The 27491-nt window shown below is 39.0% G+C and overlaps 1 protein-coding gene across 1 annotated transcript in view; it reads right to left on the reverse strand.

Annotated features, from left to right (window-relative positions):
• The window catches only part of DTNBP1 (dystrobrevin binding protein 1), a 120194-nt gene that overhangs the window by 67330 nt on the left and 25373 nt on the right, over positions 1 to 27491 (reverse strand). The window contains exons 5-7 of the mRNA XM_019944977.3: positions 22386 to 22518; positions 13742 to 13874; positions 314 to 336 (exon numbers count right to left, since the gene is read on the reverse strand). Coding sequence (XP_019800536.1) covers positions 314 to 336; positions 13742 to 13874; positions 22386 to 22518 — 289 coding nt within the window. The remainder of the gene's footprint in view (positions 1 to 313; positions 337 to 13741; positions 13875 to 22385; positions 22519 to 27491) is intronic.

Consider the following 27491-nt stretch of genomic DNA (forward strand, 5'->3'; position numbering starts at 1 on the left):
TTTAAAAAAAAACCCCAAAACACTATGATTCTCAACAACCTCAAAGTTAGCGCTGTGTCTCCTAACATACTACTTATAATGTCATTAGCAGAAACTCTCACTTGGTACATGTGTTACAGCTAAAAAAGAATATCAAAACCACCTGTGATTAAATAAAATTTATGAAAACAGTATTAAGCAAACTTTTATTTTCTGATGTAAATTGTCTGATTTAAAGAAAAAGGAATGCATTCTTTCATCATCAACAAGAGAGAACATCTGACATCAATTAACTCTCATCTACTTTAAAGTGAAGAATTAAACACAAAATTACCTTTGAAGGTTTCAAGTTCCTTCCTGTAGGAAAAAAAAGATATAAATTTATTAATCTATTCCCAATGGAAACTGCTCTTAGATTATAAAGTTTTAAGTACTTCAAATGCCCAGAGTGGTATTTCTAGATGCTCACATGTCAATTATACTTCAGTGAAATTACCAGTACAATTAGCCTAAAGCTACTATTTTCAGTTTTTCTGCTATTACCCTATTAATGGCTCAAAAAAGTTCTACCAAAATTTAAACTATTAAAACACTGAAATACTTATAAGAAGACATACAGTATTTTAATGCCAGCTAGGAACCATCTAGTATGTGTAAGAATCAGTTTATAAAAGCACTTAACAATTTTCCCTCCACTGATAAATATTAAACAACAGATTTTTAAAATCTTTAATTAAAAATCATCCAGAATAGGAGCAGTGTTTTCCCCTGTTAAATGAAAGGGGAGAGCATATATCAAAGGACTGAAGTCCATAGATCATCCTGACACAAAACGGCCAAGCCACCAGGAAATCCTCTGGTTTGTAATTTTGTCAGTGTCAATTAGCGATGCTGAAACACAAAGTTTCCTGGGGAAGTGTAAAGCCAGGGAAGATAGATGAACAATCATATAACGAAACATTTTTTTAAATAATCTATTTATTCATTCATTTATGGCTGTGTTGGGTCTTCGTTGCTGCGCATGAGCTTTCTCTACCTGGGGCGAGCGGGAGTTACTCTTCGTTGTGGTGTGCAGGCTTCTCACTGCAGTGGCTTCTCTTGTTACAGAGCATGGGCTCTAGGCACGTGGGCTTCAGTAATTGTGGCACGCAGGCTCAGTAGTTATGGCTTGCAGGCTCTAGAGCACAGGCTCAGTAGTTGTGGGGCACGGGCTTAGTTGCTCCGTGGCATGTGGGAATCTTCCCGGACTAGGGCTCGAACCCGTGTCCCCTGCATTGGCAGGTGGATTCTAAACCACTGTGCCACCAGGGAAGTCCCCATAATACAAAACATTTTTGACAAAGAAGGTCAAAAGCAAGTTTTTTTCAGGTTTTCCTTTATAATTTTGTAATTATATTTTTCTCATTATCAGTACTAATAATTTTGAGGAGGCAAATTCATTTAGTAAAGGTTTGTTATCCCACTCAAAATATGAGACATTTCTTTTATTTGCATGTACGTTTTACTAAAAATCTAGAGCTATTTTAGATTCTCCAATCAGTATTCCACATTGCTAATTACAATACCCGTCACGCTCCAAAACAGTTGACTACAATGAACAGCTGGCTGGTGGAACTGGCAACTGCCACTGAAAAGCCAATATTCTTGTAACAGCCAAGTGAAGGTTCTTAAATCAGATGGTCATCTCACCCCTCTTTTTTTTCTAAAAATACCAACTCATGATAATATTGCCCCAGCACCACAGTTCATTAAGAAAAAAGAATGTTATTTTCAATCCTATCATTTTAAAAAAAAAGAGTGCAATTGTTTCCCTTGAGCCAATAGCCCAGCTGCATTCTTAAAAGACTAGGTACAAAGTAAACATGCCTAAAACCTACGTTACACTCCAATAACGGGATGAAAGCCAAAATAGCCCTGGCGGAAAGGCAACATGTATTGTAACAGAATATCCTGAAGAGATACCTTCAATCTACTTTTTTTTTTCTCTACTTCTTATTGATGCCCTCGTGTGAGCAATCCCCTAAGGCCACCAAGGGGTGGACAAGATGACGGAACACTCAGTTCAGTATTTAGGAAGTAATTCTTTTCTCTCTGATTACAGTCTTTAGATAATGTCTGCCTTCCTTCTTTTAGAACATGCAGCAGTAAACAAAATTTCAAAAAAGCACCTCCTGTTTTAAAAAGGTGAAACTTGGAGTAATGATTTCAGACATTGTTTTTCCCTTACTCTCGCCCTGAATACTAAAAACCATAAAGCGAAGAATCCAGTGTCTACTTTATTAATGAGTCATTGCCCAATTGAGGGAAGCTTTCACGTGGAAGGGAAGCTTACCATGCCCACCTTCCAACCTTCTGGCTGCCTCATCAAAGCAACGGAAAGCTGCTATGAGAAAAGAGGAAAGGCGAGCCGGGTGCTCTCCCTAGACACCTCTGCTTACAGACTGTCATGACCCACGGCAGTTCAAGAAACTTCCTCTCAGGAAGTAATCCACTCCTGTACCCAATTCCTAAGAAAGAAGACTGGCTAAGGTAGTGGTGGTACAGATAACGGTGGTTTAAGCTAAAAGTCAGTACTACGGAACTTTTAAAGAACTGATAAAGGAAATCAGTAGCACTGAAAGCCTTGAAGTGTTGTAATTTTTAGGGCAAACTCCACAATGTCAGAGGTAACAGCATCTGGAAATACAGAAGATGTAAGAGAAGGGAGGGAAAGGCACGTCAAGCAGAGGTAACGGTGAAAGTGAAGCCGTGGAGGCTGAACGGTGTGGGTTATCTTTAGGAAAGAACCATTCAGAAGAGCAGGCTGAATGAAGAGAAAGTAGTGGGAGACGAGGCTAAAGAGGTAGAGGATTCTGAGTGCCAGGCTAAAAGGATTTGCTTTTATTTTTAGCAGGAGAAAAACTTGAGCAAATCTGTGCTTTGGGAAGAACATTCTAGCCGTGATGGACAGATGCACTAACAAGGGGGAGCATAAAGCAGGGAGCACTCAGGAAACCATCAGAAGAGTTTGAAGAAGAGCCAACTAGTGCCTGGAAAGGGCAACATAAGTGGCAATGGCCATGAAGAGAGGGAGTCCAATTTGAAAAACACCATGGAGAAGACTCAACAGACCATGGCAACTGATGACATGGCACAAGTACATAACCGTGAGAGTTCTAGTCTGGATCACTGGAAGGAAAGGGAATTCGTTAGCAGAACACTTAGGAAGAGGAGCAGATTTTGGAGGGCAGTGCATGAGTTCAGTTTGGAACTTAATGAAATAATCTGGAAGGTAGGAAACCTAAGGCTGGTGATGCTGAAAGACATGACTCCCATCCCCTGAAACCCACTCAGGGATTCAGCTCCCCCACTGCCCGTTCAGTCCTGAACCTACTCCAGCTTGGCTTCCACACCCCACCACTACAAAGTGAGGGTCACCAGCAATCACCAAGCTGCCGAAGGCAATGCTCACTCTCAGTTTTCATCCAAATCCCTCAGCAGAATTTGATTCCTTGAGAAAGTTTTCTCTAGTTTTTCTCCTTCTCCCTCAGCTCCTTCTGCTACTTCTCTACCCCTTCCAGACCACTAGATGCTGGAGCTCTGCCAGCCTGGTCCTGGGCCCTCTGTGTAACTTATATTCTCTCACAAGGCAATTCATTCAGCTATGCAGCCTTAAATACCATCCACATACTGACTTCCTGATTTATACTTCCTGTCTTGATCTCTTCTTTGAGCTCCAGACGCAAATGCAACTGCCTATTTGAGAGCTCTGCTCAAAGTGGAGCAGGCTTCCCAACAATACCTGTAAAAGAGCCTGTTCGGGCTTCTCTGGTGGCACAGTGGTTAAGAATCCATCTGCCAATGCAGGGGACACAGGTTTGAGCCCTGGTCTGGAAAGATCCCACATGCCGCGGAGCAACTAAGCCCATGCGCCACAACTACTGAGCCTGTGCTCTAGAGTCTGTGAGCCACAACTACTGAGCCAGCGTGCCACAACTACTGAAGCCCGTGCGCCTAGAGCCCCTGCTCCACAACAAGAGAAGCCACCGCAATGAGAAGCCCGCACACCGCAATGAAGGGTAGACCCCGCTCGCCACAACTAGGGAAAGCCCGTGCGCAGCAACGAAGACCCAATGGCAGCCAAAAATAAAGTAAATAAATTTAAAAAAAAAAGAGCTTGTTCTTCCTTCAGTCTCTCTCATCTCAACTCATGCCATTACCAAGTTCCTCAAGCTTTGGTTTACCCATCTCCCTCCTTCGCCACATCTAATCCATCAATATATCCTATTAATTCTATCTCAAAACATATCCTGAATCCATCCATTTCTCCCCATCGTCACTACTGTCATGATGATAAATATCGTGCCTTGGATAAATATTCATTTTCTCATACTGAATGTAATCTTTGATCATTCATTCAACAAAAAATGTACTGAGCCTTAGACACTAGGAATAATGTTAGGAATAGCAGTAGGAATAATGCTCAGGTTGGGTTATACACGTTCCATAACCTCAAGCAACTTTAGTGAGAAGAGACAGAAGTAAAGCAACAGTTAGAAACTGATGTCATAGATTAGTGCTCTGATAATGCCAGCCATGCTGAGGATTTTCTAGGAATACAGAGGAGGGAGCAACTCACACACTGTGGGTTGCCGGGAAAGGCTTCCTGGAGGAGCCAGGATTGAACTGAGTTTTGAGGGAAAGTATAACTGATGACGACAGGTAACACTGATTGAAAACACGGCAGATGCTTCACTCTTGATCATTATTATGTCATACTCGCAGCTAACTAAATGAAAAAGCATAGGTGACCAGGAGTTCTAAGTTCTGGCTACTCTCCAAACTCTTATCCAAGTTCACCTTTTCCATGAAGATATCCTTCACACTCAAATGGCCATCTCCCCTTACCTCAGCTCCTATAGCACTCAGGTCCATCAGTTTTATAACACCTGGTGCACTGCCTTGTAATGCAGTGATCTCCATGCAGGTATCATCTCTACAATTACACTGCAGAGATCCTAAGTGCAGAGATCATGTCGCATCCGCCCTGATCACACATGTGCAAAGAGTCAGACACAACAGACACTCTGCAGCAAGTCATGATTATCAAGTATGGTGGCTGCAGGATGACTAAGAATAGCTGCTTCTTCAAAGAAGCCTTTGCTAGGACTAGGGAGGGTTTTATTCTTTATAAAAAAGTTTGACCACATAGTCTCTCATCTGATAACAACGTGTTTGCCTCTTGCAGTTTCAAAAATCTGAGTCTCTTCTTTTTCAAAGTTTAATAATATTTTCAGAAGATCCAATAAGTAGAAAGAATTGAAATGCCTTCCTTTAGATTTTACCATATTTTAAATTTTACTCAATTCAGCAAAGGCCGTCACAAAATTTAGCATAACTAACCCTGAAACTAAAACATTCACCAAATAACACCAGACTCAAAAATCTAATATTTCCAAAGGGCGAAACTGCTATTTAATCATTTTCTCTACAGGGGTTGAGTTATGAGGGCAGAAAAAAAAAAAAGCATCACATTAATAAATAAATCTATGGAGTGTTGCAAGAAGTATATTAAATCTGTATACGTATAGAAATCAACTAAATCAGACCCACAGATGCAAACTTAATAGATTGGAACCACTGGATAAATGTCTCCATAAACACAATCATCTCACAGATGGAAGCACACTTTCTCTAAACACTAAACTGCTTCCCCAGGACAAATCCATTATAAAAACCTTACACAATGATTCTCTATGGCAAAATACCACATTCAAAATGTGAAGTGCAAAATCAACTCTCACATTTTTCTTCATATTTGAAAATGTTTAGGGGAAATTGTTTTAAAAGTATGATCAGCAAAAAAAAAAAAAAATAAAAATAAAAAAAAAAAATAAAAGTATGATCAGCAATACTTTCTGTATTGAACACAGTAGAAGAGTGTCCCTTTGTTATGGCTGATGGATAGGAAAGTTCATAGGAAAGATCTTACAAGACCTCTTTCACAAAAGACCGGCTACTATTCACTATTACCCAATCTTTTGTTTCTTAGCATTCTACAGTCATGAAAATGTGTACCCTTATGCACTTGGTGAGTTTGTGGTCAAGAGGGTAGAAAGTGGATGAGGTGGCACTGGGGGAGAGCTGGCCTACCTGCTTGAGGTAATTTTCACAAAACTGTATCTTAGAAGTCCCTGCTGTCATTTGCTCCTTACACAGGTACTGTGGAGGGGCATGTGTTATAGAACAAGATCTTTTTAATACATAGAATGGGAGGTGGCAACAACCAAGAACAGAACCCAAGAGAATAACAGAACTAAAGCATCTACAATGGCAACTAGACACTAACCTACAGTAGAGAAGAAAATTTAGGATATGAGTGTTATAGAAGTTAAAAAAGGACAGTTTCAAGAGGTCAGGTACATGAGGACTGATTTGTCAATGGGCTTAGTTACCTAAAGACTAAGAAGAAAAATACAGGTTAAATATTTAAAGTGCATCATGGATTTGGTCTCCATGAACGTCTCAATATGACACAACCTGTATACGATCTTTCTCTAGAACAATATTTTAACTTCAGTGCGCCATGCATCTTGTCCATTCACAAGCAACCTGTCAGAATGATCTACCTCGTTGGCTATTAGCTATTTTTGTATTTCTACAAATATTCCTCAGCTTTGTCTGGGATACAGTTCATTTATTTGGAAACAGTTTGATCTTTCTGATGTTTGCTTTTATGCTTAGTTAAGCAGGTCTGGAACAGGGCTCGGTCAAGGGCTAACTGTACCCCTGCTGAAGGATATGCTCCTGAGTGCTCTGCCTGGTACCCCAGGAACTCTAAGCTTTTTCAGTCTGGCCGCTGGGCTCAGGCACAGTGCGAGGATGTGAGTGCCGGGCACTGCTAACTGACCCTTTTTGATGATATCTCCTCCTGCCTCAGGTGGTTTCCTCACATGAATTACCGGTCCTCTGCTGAATATTCAGGGGAGCTTTCTGCAGATTTTCGGTATCCTCTCTCCCTGGTACTGTGTCCTGTGAACTCTGGCTGCCTTGGGTCCCCAGGCGCTCAGCTGTTCTTCAGTTCAGAGAGTCTGCCAGGCTCTACCTGGGCCCCTCCCTGCACCTAGCCTGGAAACGCTCAAGGCAGGATGCTGGGGAAACCGCAGGGCTCGTTCCACCTGTTTCCTATCGATCAAGGAGATCATTTCTCTTCTTTGCCCAATGTCTTCCAAAGTGTTATTTCCTTTATTTTGTCTGTTTTTTGGCTGCATCAGGTGGGAGAGTAAGTCTGGTCCCTGTTATTCCAGCTTGGGAGGATCCTTTCTGTAAAAGCACTGCCCGAAGGAAAGCTCTCCTGATCTACTTTCCATTCAGCACCCAAATGGATCTCCATGCAGAACCTCGGAAGTTAGTTATTGCCTTTCTGCCTATCTCTGTTGGACCTCCTTCTCTGTTGTTCACCTTGGAGAATGCCACTGGTTTCTTCTGTTCTATTCTCAGCAAAGCCAGGCCTGTGGCAAGTCTCCCAGGCACACCATCCTCAACACTCTGACATGGAAGAACAGCTCAGACCCGTGGCCCACAGCCTGTCTAGTGGACAGTCAGTTCTTGAAGCTCAGGAGTTTGGTGGGTTATTCTCTAGAACATAAGCTGGTCAAATACTACTAAAGATAACATCTCAAATAAATCTGTTATGCTTTAAAGATTTTCTAAACTGTCTACAGCCCACATTAACATAAAAATAAAACACAAAGAAGAGCATAGTTCCTTAGCATTAGCTGTAATACATAAAGCAAAAGGAATAATGACTCTCTCAAAATATGCCTGGGCACTGAATCTTATCAACAGAAGCAGTGCCCCCACTCACAGGAGAGAGTTTCTAAGAGATGACAATTAAGTTTCAAAGTCTAAATGAATCAGTGAAAAATGCTTCTAGAGTTTAGTATGCCCCAAAGCAGATTTCAAGTCCAAAGCAAGACTGTGTTAAAATTATGAGTCATTTATAATTAAGTTGAAATACTAAAATTACACTGTTCTTCAAGATGTAGCTATTTTCAGAGAAATTCTGATGGTATGCTGCATACTGAACGGGAAAACAAAGGATCCAAAAGTCTGGAAGTAAGAAATATTTTAATTAAATCACTTACATATAACTTTAACTATATTATTATGGAAGAATCTCAATAATAATTCTAAGGAATATTATGCTGGTACTGAAAAGATGACAAATTTAGAAGGCTGACCTTCTTTTTAGCTCTACTTCTTCATTCTTCTAAACGTATCTGTTGCTCCTCTGCTTGGAAGGGTGTCATCCCCCATCCCCGTGTGGCTGCCTCCTTACTCAGGTCTCAGCTCTCACGTGTCCTCCACGAAGGGCCTTCCCTGCTCACCCCAGCGAAGCAACCCTCCCCACCTCTATAACGTTATTCTGTTCTATTTTCTTCAGTATAATTGTCTGAAATTATCCTTTTTTAAAATCATGTACAGGGACTTCCCTGGCAGTCCAGCGGCTAGGACTCCACACTCCCAATGCAGGGGGGGCCCAGGTTCGCTCCCTGGTCAGGGAACTAGATCCCATGTGCCGCAACTAAGACCCAGCACAGCCAAACAACCAAACAAATAAGTTAAAAATAAATAAAATCATGTACACACTTATCATCTATTTCTCCCCACACCCATGACTACAAATGCTAGCTGACTCCCGAATCTCAAGTCCACTTCTCTAACTGCTAGCTAGACGATGTAAATGGTCTTAGGTTCTTTATTTTGGCTCATATATTCAATATTAACGCTTCCCACTTGATGAAAAATGTATTTCCTATTGGTTATGAAAACCTATGCAAGGCATCTAGGAGTTACACTTGTATGGCTAACTCATCTTCTGAACCATATGACAACCTAACTACTGGTACCAGTACTTGTCTCTGCCTACAGCCATATTTCATGCACTATACCATGTTTTACTATTGATCAAGGCGGTGTCTATTCCTGTCCATAAAAGCTATCAGTAGGGCTTCCCTGGTGGCACAGTGGTTGAGAGTCCGCCTGCCGATGCAGGGGATACGGGTTCGTGCCCCGGTCCGGGAAGATCCCACATGCCGCGGAGTGGCTGGGCCCGTAAGCCATGGCCGCTGGGCCTGCGCGTCCGGAGCCTGTGCTCCGCAACGGGAGAGGCCACAACAGTGAGAGGCCCGCGTACCGCAAAAAAAAAAAAAAAAAAAAAAAGCTATCAGTAATAGCAATATCACTTTATATGCAGAAGAGTTATTAGAAAAGCTATTTATGGGTATCTTCTCCCTACAATTATACAGTTGCTTATATGTCACTTTCATTAGATAACCAGCTAAAGTAGGATGTCCTTTTTCAATGCAGAGATACTTAGGTTAAACCGTCTATTCAAATGTTTTTCAAGGGTAGATACACCCCTAGGAGTGTTCTAAATTTCTATGTTTCCCTCTGCCCACACTGAGAATCTGCCATAGTAAGCCACATTACTGTTGGGATGGGTCACATCCCTCTTTTCACAGGAGGCAGGAATTTATTCTGTGCCGGGAACTTCTATCAAATATATGACAAAATATCGTATATCCGTTCTCAACTACAGATGCACTGATACCAACATCTGGGACGGATTCCACTTATCCCAGTGCAACAGTCAAAAAAAAAAAAAAGAAGACCCTGGCCTTGATGCTGGCCCCTAAGCAGTAACATAATTTCATGTAACTCAATCTCCTCCCCAGCTCCAACAATCGCTGCCTGCCCACTCCCCAGTCTCTGATGGGAGCAGAATGAGAAAGTGCATCGGAGCCCATCGCAGACACGATTAGCACTGGAGGTGTGTGAGAAATTATCCTTCATTCTCCCACTCTCCCCATCCCCATCTAGTTGTCTGATCCAGATTTTCTGGAAAGCTACAGAGTGGGTACACTGTAATACACACACACACACACACACACACACACACACACACACACACACCCTTTGTATTACACATTATCTTCTTCAGAGTAAGAAAAGAAAAATCATTAGTTTGTAGGGCCCCTTGTTAAAGAGGAAAGAGGCTTATTTTTAAGAAACTCTTCCCTTGTGGACCACATAATAAAATGTTTAATTTGGGGTCTTTGAAAGTTTTTCAAATGGTGTAATATAGAATATCAAGTCACAGAATTTTAATATGTATTAGAGATGAACTGGTTCTATAAGCAAGTAAGTTGTGAAATGCTGAGTCAAATTTCTCTACTATAGGAATTCTCAGAACCCTTAATAAACTGACATGTACTACAAAGTTCCATGAGGCAAATACAGGGTAAAGTGTTTCTGGAACTTATTTGATCATGGAATGCCAGTGGCTATCTTCTCAGTCCACTGTTCCTGTAAAACACTTCAGGGAATGTTGTAGCTAATAAAAAATTTCTAAATTCAATTTTTATGTTTATCAAAATAGTACATGTACATTCCTTAAGTCAAATAGTGCCCACAAGGATTTATGATGAAGCAGATTAGTTCCTCGGCTGAGCTCTCCCCACCTTTCTGTCCTGCTTTTCGCAAGAAGCTACATTCAACTCTTCTAGAGATTTCTTCTGGTATTTACCTCCATTATTTCTAAATAATATGCCATTTTTTTCATTTTTTTCCATTTATTGACACTAGCCTTCATAATATTCCCAGTTTTGATAACCTCTAGATTGAATAAAAGTAAGAAGCTTAAACTGTAAGTAAGACATCTCTGAATAGTAAATATTCTACATAATTTATTATTGGAAAGATATTTTTTGATCTACATTTGACTGAATAAAACTACTTCATTCTCAGTGTTGTCAACTCAAATTATTTACACTACAAATGACTGTTAATCAGCCATATATGTGTGTGTGTTGTGTGTATTAACTAAACAAATTGATTCCAAAAGGTTTCTCTGAAGAAGATAGTTCATCCTTTTATATCCTGAATAAAATAAGTTAAGAATTTCAGGAAGACGATGCATATACAGTCAACTAATATTTGACAAGGGAGCCAAGAATACTGAATGGAGAAAAAACAGTCTCTTTGAGAAATGGTGCTGGGAAAATCGAATGTTCAGGTGTAAAGACCCCTATCTTACACCACTCACAAAAATGAGCTCAAAATGGATTAAAGACTTAAATATAAGACTCAAAACAATAAAATTTCTAGAAGAAAACAGGGGAAAAAAGCTCCTCATTATGGGTCTTGGCAATGATTTTTTGGATATGATACACCTAAAGCACAAGCAAAAAATAACAAATAAACAAGCGGGACGACATCAAACTAAAAAGCTTCCGCACAGAGAAAGAAGTGACCAACAAAATGAAAAGACAACCTACGGAATGGGAAAAAATATCTGCCCATCATAAATCTGATAAGGGATGAAGGTGAACTGGATGAAAGTGGTCAAAAGGCACAAACTTCCAGTTAGAAGATAAATAAGTACTAGGGATGTAATGTACAACATGACGATGACAGTTAACACTGCTGTGTGGTATAAATGAAAGTTGTTAAGAGAGTAGATCCTGGGCTTCCCTGGTGGTGCAGTGGTTGGGAGTCCGCCTGCCGATGCAGGGGACGCGGGTTCGTGCCCCGGTCTGGGAGGATCCCACGTGTCGCGGAGCGGCTGGGCCCGTGAGCCATGGCCGCTGAGCCTGCACGTCCAGAGCCTGTGCTCCGCAACGGGAGAGGCCGCAACAGTGAGAGGCCCGCGTACCGCAAAAAAAAAAAAAAAAAAAAAAAAAAAGAGAGAGTAGATCCTAAGAGTTCTCATCATAAGGAAATCCCCCCCACCCTTTTCTTGTATCTAAATGAGATGATGGATGTTGACTAAACTTTCTGTGGTACTCAATTTACAATGTATGTAAGTCAAGTCATGATGTCGTACACCTTCAACTTATACAGTGCTGCATATAACTTACATCTCAACAAAACTGGGAAAAAGAGTTTCGGAAAGATTACAGTTTATATTGATAAACAGAATTAAGCAATGTTGCGTAGTATTTCCACTATTTGTATTTAGAAAGGCAAGTTAACTAGAACTGAGAATCACCAATGATTCTGTAAGCTAAATGGACCAGCTTTTATTTGGCCCTTTTAACAAAACTCTCCCTTATCTTCCATAACCTTGCAGGAAAGTATATCATTATCTCTATTTTACAGATAAGAAAGCCAAAGATAGGTCATTTGCAAAAGGTCATATAGGTAGGAAGTGCCAGAGAAGGAAATCAAGCATAGGTTTTCAAGGACTTTTCACAATAACCAAAACAAATCATATTACTGTTAACAATTGTGAATTAAATCAGTACTTATCATTTCAGGATAAAAATATGATTTCAAGCTAAGTCACAAGTCTAATGTCTCATTAGACAATCAGATGCAAAATACTTTGGCATTTATTAATAAATATTTATTTTATGAAGATGCTATGAGTAACCATTAACAAAATATCTACATATATAATTTTTTTCAAAGTCTTGGAAGGTCCATCAAAGTACTAGTTAATTTAAATTTCCCACCTTTGGTATTTCTCACCGAAACTGTTAGGTTTAAAACCTATTATGACATCTTACATTAATCTCATGCAGTCCTTGAGAAATAAATTTTATAATTTTTTAAAATTTGGCCTATCAGAACATGAAAAATTTACCATTATTTTACCTATAGATTTCAAGCTACTGATTATAAGCTGGTAATCCTCAACTGGCACACTATTTTTTCCTACATTATTTCAGAGTAACAGGTGCTATCAACAAATCTGCTTATCCTATCTAAATTTACTAAAATTATGTAATTTTTTAAGAAGTCTTTCCAATGCTTGCCAAGAAAAGCTTAACAACAGGATAAAGTATAAAGGAAAGTGAACAGCTTGCCCAAGAGCAAAGAATTAGTAGAAGCCAGGACTTGGGTCTTCCGACTAATGACAGTGCTCTTTCTACTACACAATTCCTCTAAACACCTCTAAAATGATATTTCAATTATGTGAAACATGCTAAGACTTGTCCAGTACACTTTGGCTTTTACTCAAATTAAAGGTGAGGCTGTTTTCCAAACACGAAGTTGATTTTCATTTTGTAACATATAAATTGTAATGTACTAATTATATATCTAATAAATCTAAGTCACTGGGTGAGAGTGAAGAAAAGAATGACAAATAAAATTTCATAGTTCCAAATCTTATTACCCATTTCCGGTTCGGGTTAGTCTAATGAAAATTATCACCGTAATAACTACTACTGACAGAGCACACACTGCATCTGATAACGACCATCTCACTGAACCCTCACAACAACTCTAGGAAGCTGGTACAATATTATCTTCATTACAAGCTACACATGTTGAGGCTAAGAGATTCAATAACTTGCTGAAGGTCTCATAGACAACATGTGACAAAGCTGCGCCCCTTTCCATAGCCTGAGCTTAGGTTCCTTTTCCTCCTGCTCCAAATAAAAGAGAAGAAAAGGGGAAAAAGCAGCGCAGGATCTGCCACTTGGAGAAAATGAGGTCGGGGGTTCTACTTGATTGGGAAGCTCTGCCCATTGCACTTCTCCCCTCCACCATCTATCCCAGCCTTAGCTTTCCAGAACTCATCTCCAATAAAACAGCAACAGATAGTGGTACCAAAAAAAAAAAAAAAAAAAAAGTTTTGGAAAGCTTATTAAATAGATTTACCTGACACCTTTGTCTTTTATCAGTCCAAACTTATAAAGAGTAGCATGTAAAGTACTGTGGAAAACTTTCAGACTGAAAATGAATATCATGGTCAATTTTTCAAACTCACCTCTTATTTTTCTTGTAATTTTCCAGGTGTTGGGACTGCATATGTTTGTATCTTTCTAATTCACACTGTCCACATAAATCCTCCAGATTCAGCAGGTGGTTTTCTACCTCCTCAAAACTAGCCTCTAAATGAGCTGAAAGTACAGAAGGTCAAAAGAAGAAACAAACGTCAAAAATCAGAATCCTTGATCATGGAGAAAAGAAAAAGTGTCCAAAAGTTAAAAGTCTGAACTGTTGAGATTGTTCTGTATTTATCTAATATTTTTATTAAACTTTCTTGAAGCAAAATAAAATGCACTAACATTAAAACATACTTCAAATTATCTTTTTTGAGTATATTTTTCTATCTCGAACATTTTTAAGACAGAACTTTCCAGAATACTTTAAATACTTTATCAACACATCGTAAATCAACTATACTTCAATTAAAAAAATACTTTATTAACCAGGATGAGGAAACAGAGTATCCTGATTAATCTAATGTATGATATCCTAATGATCTCATATACCACACACGAAGAGTCGATTTTCATATGCGAATATAGCAAAGTATAATTAACACGTTATGCCGGACACAATTTAATATCTGAGATTCCTAGTTACTTTAGCATTTGTTCTGCCTTGCACATGATATATAGAAACCTCCAAGGCACTGCACAGATGTACAAACACTCAGGAAGCAGTTCTCACTGTCCACTGGTCTTTCAACAGCTCAACTCTGCCTCTAGGCCACAGAGCTTTGCAGCTTCATTGGAACATGGAGATAATCTACGTCAAATCCTTCATTTAAAAGATTCAAGCCAAAGCCTGCAGAAATTATTTCAGAGCTCTGCCCAAGGTCACCTAGCTAGTGAAGAGCAGTCAGGAATCAAAACTGAGTCCCTCTTACATAAAATGATTTCCAGTTGATAGATGCGTAAGTAAACCAAGACTTCATAGTTATAGGGGTGAGGACTGGTTGTTTTCTCAGACAACAGAAAAGCTTCAGAGGTCAAAGATTTTAGAACTCAAACAGCATCAGGGCCATTTACCGAATACTCACCACATGGGCCAGACACCGGGGTACAAAGATGAAAAAGATAGCCCTTGCGCTCAAAGAGCTTCAAGTAGAGGGCAGGCATATTTCAGTGACAACACTGCCTGACAGAGCTTGGCTTGAGGTGCTGTGACAACTCAAAGGAGAGGCATCTAACGGAGATGAGGGAGAGCGAGACTCAGCAAGAAATATGACCCCCGCGTCTGGGAGTCACAGCCGTCCGGAGGAAGGGGCCTCGAGGAAGGAGCAAGCTGGCTGTGCAGGTTTCCAGCCTTGGTTTCATTCGGATAGCTAAGCTACAAGGACGGTGTGTCTAATCCCTTCCCTTAGCCACGCGATTGTCACGTGACTTTCTAAACTAGCTTCTGTATCACCTACATTAGGCGCAAATTCCCTAAATTTCAACTTGCAGTTTTAGGTTTATTAAGATACATATTTTGTCCGTTTTTAATTGATCTGTTTGATCTGGAGATCTGTTAAATCCAGAAGCGTTCACATTTTCTAATATCCTAAATTTTAACTCTACTAAATATCTATGCTTCTAAAAACTCCCGCCTCTATTTGGTAGAGTCTAGGGCTTAAAGACATGGATTTGGGGGGAAAATAAAATTTTACTGAAAAGTTAAAATGTGATGACAAGTAGTTTAGCATTCCTCTTCAAAGACATTTTAGGTAATGATTTTTATCATACTGATCTATCACTGTAGATCATGGCAAGTCTGGAAAAGACTGATAATGCAGTTCATGACGGTTTGGAATCTATCTTCAGGGGTAACATACAACAGCTAATATATGTGACTATGGAAAGCCTAACCAGAAACAGTGTGCAAAATCTAAGTTTTAATCAATGAAAAATTATATCTAAGATTTTAATAATGTCATAAATGGTACATAAGGAGTTTATGTGGCGGGAAACAGGCAAAATGATGCTATTATGTTAGTTGCTATTTAGATTATTTTTTGTTATTATATTAAATGGAAAAATGACGAGCAGCCTCAGCCTGGGAGCTGGTGTCACTGGCCCTGAAGAAGCAACGTTCAGCTCATTCTAATAGCTAATAGGATTATTTAAAGGCTATTTCACTTTGATAAGTGATAAGAACTAGAATAATTACATTTAATATGGAATCCATTCAGCTTTAAGCTACTTGGTTCCTTTAGCATCACACATGTTATCCTTAGCATAGAGGGGTCTGGATAACAGTGAGGCTTTGATATGTAGGCCAACAGCGTCATGTTCCCGTGCTGAATGGCAAACCGAGATTTAAAATGCTCGGGAGAGTCAGTGGTCGCTTTATGGCTGCTGCCAAACTTGTATTTACGTTCTCCCCTTTAAAAGTTGTGGCCAGGGACCCTCACTCCCTGGCCACAGCCTACTTTTCCAACCTCACTACCACTCTCCTTCAGGACTGCTCACCACTCCGAGGAGGGTCCTGTGTGTTCCTGCCCCCTTGCCTCTGCCTCTCCTGAGAGGTCTCCGCTTGCCTCCCTGCCCTGCATCTCCCTGGCAGGTTCAAGTCAGAGCCCGCCCTCCTTCCAGCCTGCAGGGCTCTCTCCCCTCTTCTGTGCTTCCACAGACCTATGAGCCCTGCCCAGGACTTATACTCTGACATTCTACCACAAGTTGTGTACTCTTACCTCTCTCAGGCATCTGTGAATGTCTTAAGCGTAAAGACTATATCTTTGCATCTTTGTATCCCCTAATACCTAGTCTGCTGAATTCAATTAAAAAGGATTTCTGGAGACAGAATGATTCTATTACTCTAAAACATAAAATAATAACCAAGAAAGCAAATCTATGATTCATGTTCATCTAATTTAAATATTAGAAGGTTACCCTAAATTTTGTAAACAAGTTAAGTTAAACATGGGCGGAGAACGTTGAAAACATTAAACAAGATGGTACTTTGTTATTAGTGTATCAAATCAGGCCCCATTACCAGTGAGTTAAAGCAGAAGAAGCAATGGAACTTTTCCATTTTAACTCTTAACAGGCTTGAAGTCAGTAATAAAATACAGAAGATTTGTATTGATGAACATAAATCTTCTTCCCTTTTTATATTAAAAACTTTTTAAAAACCTTTAAATAATAATTATAAGCATATATATGGTATGTATTCTGAATATTTTATATTGAATTTAAACGGGCAGAAATTTAATCTCCCCATCACACCCTGCTCATCTCCTGTTAGGAAACGAGTTGCAGACATGAGTCAATCTGGTAACCAGACTTAGAATGCACGTACATAAAACACCAGCAGGCCTCCGTGGACACAAATGTACCTTTTTATAAGAAATTCCAGCCTCACCATTTTGCTCCCTATAACAACAGCATATGTCTCATTTAGTGATCAGCGGAAAAGATGGGTGGAATTTTATTGGGAAAAGCCATTTGGGAGAGCCTGACAGCTGTGCAGGAAAGAACGTCACAAATCTTTGGGAGGAGACCATCCCAGAGGAAGAGCCATTCTGTTTGGAATTTTCCTTTGTGCCATTTGTTTCGAATACATATTATCTGTAGTGTAACCACTGACAGAAGAATGGAACAGCACGTTAAAGTTCGTAATTTCACACTTAAATGAGTATATTCTAGCAAAAATAATTAGCCTCAAGGAACAAAGAAATCTTTGACTGTAAACCCACAGGTCACAGAGGCTGGGTACTAAAGGACCACAAGAGTCTTCAACAAATACTTTCATTACTCTTTGTGTAATAAGGTAATGATGGTATGATAATAAGGAACTTTAAGAAATGCATTAAAAGCCATCATGGAACAAATGAGATCTGTGTAGTATATACTAAAAGGTGTCAAAAGAGAGCTAATGAGTCTCTTGAAGGGTCTAATCTCAGAACGTAACCTGGACAATAAGATAACGTATTTCATGAAACCCTAAAAACGGACAGTCTCTCTGCTAGATGCACTCTCAAACTCCGTACAGAGAAAGCAAAACAGGTCAGATCAAAAGAAAGATGCAAGCTCAGTATAAGTCTGTCATTCTCTTACAGCACTTTGTTATCTAAGAATTAACAGAATCATCTGTTCTAGACAAAGGTAACAGTCTTTTTAAGTAGGTCATACAAAATAAACTAAGCAATAGAGATAACTCAGAAAAGCCCTTGACATTTTAGACTTCAGTATAGGAATAGGATTAGACTACCCTCTAGTGGAAGTTCAAGAGAATTCAATAAATACTTTTCAAACATATGACCACTTTTATGACAAAACGCACAGAATAAGAAAGCGTACAGGATGTGGAGGACAACATTCCCTTTTACCCTTACACACTGTCTTTCCAGGTACAGAATACTACATTGTTGTTCTCACCACATTTCATGCTATGGTTTTACATTCTATTTTGCAGGACAAGCTAAATTACGTAACATCCATCCAAACCCTTCTGTCAAAGAAAATGGATTTGTAAATTTGCAAAGGCCAGAGAGACTCCCAGTAGAACGTCAGCACCCTGGTGGAAGCTGCCCGGTCTTGTTCACTGCTGTATCCCCAGAGCCTACAAACGGCACGTGGCACTCAGCAGAAGCCTAATACACCAGGCACTGTGCTGAGTGCTTTACACCCATCACCTCCTTCAACCCTCCAGCTACCCTACGAGGCAGGTACTCTCACCCTCAATTCTGCGAGCAAACTAAAGCTTAGAGAAGTTATGAAACCTGCACGGGGTCTCACAGTTAGGAAGCTGTGGAATTGAGACCCAAATCCAGATCGGAGAGTCAGTCCAACAGCCCTTATTTTCCAATTCCCAGCATACCTTTATCATTTCTTTTTTAAATGACAAGCCTTACCAGTAATTATGTATTACACAGGCTTTTGTAAGCTGGATGGATCACACCCTATTAAAAAAAACATGAGTAGATTATCTGTTCTTACTTAATTCCTGAGGGAGTATGAAATCAGGAGTCATATTTATTAAGCCATAGGACAACACAGCTAAAAGCATCATCAAAGGTTCAAATTGTTCACATCATATTAATCCCTTATTCTTTAATAAGGGCAGACCCTCTAGAGAGCAGGACAAGACTCAAAAGAATTAAGTAGCCTGGGAAATGGAGGGACTGACTGGATATGGTATTAGATTTGACAGTGAAAGGGTAAAAAGTTCAAAGAAGCTAAAAGGATCCTAACATATAGGTCAGTTACCATTTTCTTCTAAGTTATTTTTATTTTTTATTATTGCTTGACTAAACCTTGTAATATTGTATCAAGGTATTTAGGTGATGATAAGGAGTATTTGGAAGCTACCCAAAAATAAAGGAATCCACAGTTTATGAGCAAGAATTTAAAACCAAATGGTTCGAATACCTAAGAATGATCCATAAACTCATTGAGATGAACTCGCAAAATACATGAGTGATATAGATATATATTTATACAACCTACCAGATTTGGCTTCAAAATATTTTCCTGAGACAAAGGCAACAAAAGCAAAAATAAACAAATGGGCCTATATCAAATTAAAAAGCATTTGTACAGCAAAGGAAACCCTCAACAAAACGAAAAGCCAACCTCCTAAATGGGAGAAGATATTGCAAATGATGTATCTGATAAAGGGTTAATATCGAAAATATATAAAGACCTCACACAACTCAATATCAAAACCAAAAACAATCTGATTAAAAAATAGGCAGATGACCTGAATAAACATTTTCCAAGGAAGCCATACCGATGGCCAACAGATACATGAAGAGATGCTCAACACCGCTAATCATCAGGAAAATGAGAATCGAAACCACAATATCATCTCACACCTGTCGGAATAGCTATTACCAAAAAGACAGTTAACGAGTGTTGGCGACGATGTGGAAAAAAGGGAGCCCTCGTGCACTGTTGATGGGAATGTAAGTTGGTGCAGCCACTATGGAAAACAGTATGGATTCCTCAAAAAATTAAAAAGAGAACTACCATAGGATCCAGCAATTCTACTCCTTGGTGTTTATCTGAAGACAATGAAAACACCAGTTAGGAAAGATACATGCACCCCCATGTTCACTGCAGCTTTAGTAAAAATAGCCCAGATATGGAGGCAACCTAAGTGTCCATCAACTGATGAATGGAAAAAGATGATATATAGATAAACGCAATGGAGTATTACTCAGCCATAAAAAATAACGAAATCTCGCTATTTGCGACAACATGGATAGACCTGGGAGGGTATTATGTTACGTGAAATAAGTCAGACAGAAAAATACCATATGATTTCACCTACATATGGAATCTAAAAAACAAAACGAATAAACAAAACAGAAAAAGACTCACAGATACAAAGGACAAACTGGTGGTTGTCAGAGGGGAGGGCAGTGGGGTAGCTGGATGAAATAGGTGAAGGGGATTAAGAGGTACAAATGTCCAGTTATAAAATAAGTTAGTCATGGGGATGTAATGCACAGCAAAAGGAATAAGTCAATAATACTGTAATAACTGTATTGTGGCAGATGGTTACTACACTCACAATGGTGATCAATTCATAATGTATTTAAATGCTGAATCACTATGTTGTACACCTGAAACTAATATTATGTGTCAACTACACTTCAATGAAAAAAAAGAATCAAATTATTTGGAAGCGACCATCTAGAATAGGACTTCAGAGAATCCTCTAGCTTTAATTTGCCTTTAGTGGTCAATGTTCTCAGATTAGTAAAGAGAGAAAATTCAAGCGAGCATTTGGGAAGCCTGCTTCATTCATTTAAGAAGCCAAAATGCAGTTTCTAAAGAAGACGGTATTATGTCACTAAGTATTATTTTTTCAGGATATTAGAATCCAAATTGAGAATGAAAATACAGTATATTCTCCCTTAAGAAAAACTTATATATACTGCATGTCCTAAGCAGAATTAACTATGAAAATAATTAGAATTGTGGCAAATGCATTTAATCAGAAGAGTGATATCAAACAAATAACATTTATAAACAGAATTTACTCTCAGCTGGAAAGAAAAGGGGGAATGGTATTAGAGGTGAATATCTCTGCAAAGAAATACATAACCAATGAAAAGCAAGCGACTCAGAGAGATACAGGAAGAGAAGCTAAAAAGAAAGTGGCTAAAAGGAATATTCCAAATATCTTGGAGGCTTTTCCCATCAGTTAGTTATCAAAGCCTTGAGAAGAATCATTCCTATACTTGGAAGAGGGAAATAATGCGGAGGGCCTTCCTCCTAAGACCTGGAATCTCTTTTCCACACCCTGCCTTCAGAAATAACTGAACACTAAGGCCAGGGTTTCAAGAATGCAGTTCATGAGGCCTATTGACAGCTGCCACCCTAACTGCCTCATCCCTCACTGAGTACATCATCATCGTGACTGGGATCCTGGATTCACACCTTATTAACTGTGTGACCCTGAGCAAGTCACAACCTCTCCAAGGCTAACCTTCCTTAGCTGTAAAGTGCGATAATAAAAGCTACTTCTACAGGGATCTTGGGAGGATTGAAAATGTTTGTAAAGCGCCTAACGATCTCTGACATATAGTGGGTGCTATAAACATTAGCTATTGTTATCAGCAATAGCATTCCAAATACCATTCGTGTCTATTTTATTCACACACACACGTTTTATGATTTGCTAAGTACCTGCTTTGTAAATCAGCTTTATTTTGCTTTCAAAAAGGCAGTACTGAAAAACAGAAGAGATGGTGGGGTATCCTTACCTCCTTACCTATTAAGACTGGGTCAGGTTATCAGCTCAAGAAATTCAACTCCTATGTAGATAACCCCTACCTCTTCACTAAGATCTTAAGCTTGGTTAGAAAATAATAAGCCACAATATTATCCTAAGATGTGGCAACTGTCAAACATAAAAGTTAATTTTCTGGGGCTTCCCTGGTGGCGCAGTGGTTGAGAGTCCGCCTGCTGATGCAGGGGACACGGGTTCGTGCCCGGCTCCGGGAGGATCCCACATGCCGCGGAGCGGCTGGGCCCGTGAGCCATGGCCGCTGAGCCTGCACACCCGGAGCCTGTGCTCCGCAGCGGGAGAGGCCACGGCAGTGAGAGGCCTGCGTACCACACACAAAAAAGTTAATTTTCTGAATATAAACTCAAGAAATAAATATCAGCATAATTCATCCCAATGAAAACAACAAAAATATATAAATTTCCACAAGGTATAAATTTAGCCAAACAGGTAACCTAATTTAATAAGGGTTTGATCTCTCATCAGTTTAAAGAGGAAAAAAAAGCATATTTCAAGACATGAAGCTCTGAGCAGACCTAATTTTAAAAGCAACAACTTCCAGAGTATATCCTTTAGTCGTAACAAAGCCACCCCAATCCTTTTTATTTCCTACATTTACACTTTTAAACAGAGACCTAAAGTCACAGAGACCACCCTGAGTCACTTTAAAGAATCAACAAAATTATGTTTTCTGAGCAGAAATGAGGCAGAAAAAGTTGGTGGTATACTTTAGAAATCACTTCTACACTTTAAATCATCGTTTTCTGTCAAATCATCAGTTAATCAGAATATGAAATTAATTAGAACTATTTCCCCCCACATCCTGTTAAGCAATAATTTAATGTAGTCTTAGAAAGCTTTGGAATTACACCAAATTATTTTCATTCCTAGAAGTAATGTGCAGAGGCAAACATGGAACTTACTCAGACTTGCCGTCAGGGATTCTAAATCTGCCTGCAGGCCTGGAAGCTGCCGAAGCTGCTGCTGTAGCTCTATCAGGCTCGCCTGCTTCTTCTCCCAGTGCGCGGAGAGCACCACCACCTCGCTGTCGACCAGCTGCAACACGGAAGAGGCGGGTTAAAGTAAAACCAGACCGCAGGCACAGAGATTACAGCCAGCTAATGAGAGTCAGCCCACGTTACCTCCAAAAACCCTCCAACTGAGTACAGACAACAGGAGACTCTAAAGAGACTGGAGCTGTTTTCTTTCTGAGAAAACAACCACCGTAACATCCAGTGCAGAAAACCTCGAATTACAGCTTTTATCAGTGCATCTTAACCCAGGGAAGAGAAAGGTCAGCAGTGACTTTAGAAGTCACTTCTAACTATACCCTATTTTTAAGTAAACCATGTATTTGAAAATTCAAATCTAGAAAAAATAAAACAAAAAACAACCATGAACAACCAAAAAGAAAACAAACAAAAACAAACCCAAAACATAATGAATGGATAATTATTTGTTTTACAAAAGGAATTCTTTTAAAAGAAAAGTTCCCTAATGCATTTAGAATATATTATGATTCAATTTCCATTTAAACAGGAACACTCACTGCATAAAGTAAGATAAATGGTACTTGTATACGGAGGAATCACTGAGGCTATTGATCAATTCCAGCAAAAGGAGAAAAGGATTTATACTAACAAAGAAGACATTCGGAGGTGAAAGGTTCCCAACAGCAGGGTGGTGAGATGCCAGACTAGCCTAAAATAATTCTAACTTGTTTTCCTGAAGACTGTAAAGACAATGACAGACAGCGGTTTCTCCCGGTCAATTTTGTTTTGGTTTTAACATGGTGAGAGAGGAAAGGACCTAGAATAAGACTTAGGAGGCGCATGGAGAGGTTATCTTTTGAAAACATCACCAATAATAAGAACTGTGAAAGATACCCATATTTTATACAATAAAGACTTCAAAATTCATTATATAAAAGAAGAAAGTGTATTTGAATTTTATATGTAAAATCAGAGTTCATAGTTAACTTATATTAAAAAAGGGGCAATTTACGCATCCCAAGATTAAGATTCTTTAAGAGCTGAAACATGAATACAACTGATTTTTACTGAATCTCACTAAAGAAAGAACTTTTAGAGCAATAAAAATATCAAAATAAGATACAAAATTATTTGCATGTGGCGCTAGATCATTTTAGCTTCCACATTTTAATATTCTAGGAATTCACAACATTGAAATAAAAAAATTAAGCTACAATAAAGAGGTTAGAAAGCTGCCCTGTTTCCTCACATTATCCCCACTTCACGCACACCTCCCCATTGTCAGTCAGCCCACATTAGAGGGGTAACCACATCGTCTCACATACGAGCCTCAGCTGAGCTGGGGAGGTGTCACCAAGCGCTACTCCAAGTGCATGTCTCATTAATTCTGTATACTTCAAAATGTCCGTGCCAACTGGTTTTGTAAAGATCCTGAAGAGGAGTTTAAAAGATACTGAGCATGGCTAACAGACACAGCTGTGATGCAATAGTAAGGAAACTGGGCTTGCAACAAGGATCCGTGCCCATAGGGTTCATCTGTAATATCCAACAAGTTTCTACGGACCGCCTGCTCTTTGCCCGGCACTGTTTCAGGCACTGGAGAGACCATGGTGAACAAAACAGAAAAAAAGACCCCTGCACTCTTGGTGCTTTAGTCTGGTGTAGGTCTCACAAATTTTCTTAACTGTAGTTTTTAAATTCTAAAAAAGAAAAAATAATTCCTGTATCACAGGGCTGAACTGATGATAAGAAAGATATTTTTCCTGGTACATGGCATATCTTTTAAAAAGTTTGTTAAATCTTAATTACTCTGGTTAATTATGTTAAAAATTTGAAAAATCTAGAATAAACAATTTTTAGATATGAACCATTTCTTACTGAAAAGTAAAGTGAAACATACTTAAGTATTAAAACTTAAGTACAGTATAGTTCATGTCTTCCACAAAATTGAAAATTATATTCTGTATATAGAATATAAGAAGCGTGCACAGAAACTTCAAAAAAAAAAAAAAGAAGCGTGCACAGAAAGAATATATCAGAATACATCAAAATACTATTTTAATTTAAAAGAATGGGATGTTGAATGGATTCTCAGAAATCATTATCAAGTGTAATATAATAATACTAAAACATTTTGAGCATTTCTATGTGCCAGGCCCTGTGCTAAGCAATGTACATATATTATCTCATTTAACTACACAGCAACCTTGTAAACAGAGCAATATTACCACTTCCATTTTACAGAAGAAACCAAGGCACAATGAAGCTGAGTCACTTTCCCAAGGGCCACAGAAGACCTAGATTCAATCCCAGGGAATTTGACACTTAAGCCCATGCCCTTAATTGATATTCTAGGGATTGTGTATAAGGGGACATGAAAGGAAGAAGTGAAAAGCTAGCAAAAGAAAAGGTTCTGAAAAACTGTACTTCAACTTTACTTAATAAGAAATGAGCTATCTCCAGAAGGCCAATTTTTCTCCTCCAAGTAAACAGTTCTGAATAAATCCAGATTTAACACCAGGAAATCAAGTTTAAGTAGCAAGACAAACCCATAGTTTGGGTCTGTTGCCCAAATTACAAGTCATTCCAAAATTCCTTCTGGTGGACACTGAAGTTAGGAGAACAAAGAAAAAGCAGGGACACAAGTAAATGGGTAACATTAGGACCTTACTTTGTATAAAACAGTTCTGTGTTTTGGGGGCATTGTTATTTCATGTGATTTTCAAACAACTTCGGTAAGCAGTGTAAGTGGTGTTATACCATTTTATATGTGAGGAAACTAAAAATAGAGAGACTCCGTTTATCTGCCCAAGGTCAAAATGTATTACTGCAGAAAGTAGGCATTCCCACACCCAGTTTAGTTCACTTCCCACCACAGGCAAAAGAGATCCAACCTGGAACACAAAGAGAGTGAAGCATGCCTAATTTAAGCAGCTTATGCACCAAATTGTTAAAACATGAATCTTAAAAGTTCAATTTGAAGGCAAATATTTCACAGTAATAAAAATTATAAGCAAATAATGCACTGGAAGTCTAACTTAAAAAGGTACCCTCAGAATCTAACACCTAAGTCACTATCAATTATGAACTCATTTATACATTGCTAAGGGAGGGAAAAACAAATCAAAAAACTTGTTAAAAAAGAAAAGAAAAAAAAAAAACTTGTGGAAAATGTCTAGACAACAAAGTTACCATTGACCAAACTGCTTTCTAAGATATTGCTTTGAACTTTAAGACTATATAGTAAGAATTAGCTTTAAAGTAATTGAGTATAAAATAATTTGTCAAAGAAAACTGAATTGTCCTTAGGTATATTTGCCCTGGCAGGTTGATACTCTTTGGTTAAAGGCCACTAAAGACACATGAGCATGGCCTGACAAAACAAACACGTGATAAAACACTTTGCATGTTAAAGATATACATTTTAAATATTTACATATGTCTCAACAATACGTCAGAGAGCTTTTTGGTTTTTTTTTTTTTTTTTTGCGGTACGTGGGCCTCTCACTGTTGTGGCCTCTCCCGTTGCAGAGCACAGGCTCCGGATGCGCAGGCTCAGCGGCCATGGCTCACGGGCCCAGCCGCTCCGCGGCACATGGGATCTTCCCGAACCGGGGCACGAACCCGTGTCCCCTGCATCAGCAGGCGGACTCTCAACCACTGCGCCACCAGGGAAGCCCCTCAACTACTTTTATTCAACATTACATTGGAGGTTCTACCCACTGTAAAAAGACCTGAAGAAAGACTGGTAGGTTTTTCTTCTTCCCTTCCATCTACACAAAACAACTCCCATCCCAGAATGCAAATTATTAGAATAAGAGGATTTAGCAAGATGATTGACCATGGGATCAAAATACTACAAGTCAAATACTGCAGGTTTTGGTAGATACTGGGACAAAAGTTAACTTCTATTAGAAACTTGCTAAAACGTTTTACTCTGAATAATTTTACTGAATGTATTTTCTGCATCTGATGATTATGTATTTTTCTCTTTTAATTTGTTAACGTGATCAACGGCATACAAAAGATTTTCTAATGTCAAACCAACTTTATAATCCTGGAATAAATCTGGGGTGGTTATGCCTGGCTGGATTTGGTCTGCCATCACAGCCATGTATACAGCAGGATGTCTCCCAGGTAGAATGCCTCTTGCTTATCATCCAACATTCACAGAACAAGCACATATACAAACACATACCCAAAGTTCTGGCTCACAGTTATATAGGAAAACTTTACATTTACGCTTGATACACATTTTATAACAATGTGTGAGAATATTCTCAAGTGAAATTTCAAATAACATTGGTAGAATATGAGAATCACAAGACGGTACAAGGAGCCCATCTATAAAGGAGAGGCAAGCCCTGCATACTGTGAGTGTGGATAGGTCACGTTACTACACACGAGGCAGCTGTTTGTCAACGAGTGTTTCACAGGTTTGGTAAGCAGAAAGCTATGTTTGAAGCACTTTACTACCTAACAGATTGCTACCATCTATAGACGTTTTGCTGGTTGTATATATATATATTATAATATATTCTTAAATATATTTAAGAAAGTTGGTTGAGGGCTTTGGGTGGACGTGTAACACATTATGACTTTTCCAATTTAGAATGTGACAAATAGGTTCCTGGACAGAGTGCTGGCACAGAACATCTGATTTCCAGAAATAGGTTACTGAAGTTAAGTGAGAGATAATGCCTCCATTTTGCTTGTAATTTTTGTAACTGTATTCATGAATGGGACTGGGCTCCAATTTCACCTTCTCATACTTCCCTTGTTGGGGTTCAGTATCAGTTATTCTAGCCTCATGAAATGAGCTGGGCAGTTTCCCCTTTTTTCACTTGCTGCAGGAGTTTGTCTAACATTGAAATGGTAGTCTCTCTGAAAGTCTGATAGAACTCTCCTATGAAACTTTGTGGACCTGGTGCTTTCTTAGTGAAAAGATTAATCACTAATACTGTTTCTTTAGTGGCTATAGGACTATTCAGGATTTGTACTACTTTTAAAATTGGTTTTAGTAAAAATTTCCAGGGT

The sequence above is a fragment of the Tursiops truncatus genome, chromosome 10 (genome assembly GCF_011762595.2).
Source record: "Tursiops truncatus isolate mTurTru1 chromosome 10, mTurTru1.mat.Y, whole genome shotgun sequence".
NCBI lineage: Eukaryota > Metazoa > Chordata > Mammalia > Artiodactyla > Delphinidae > Tursiops > Tursiops truncatus.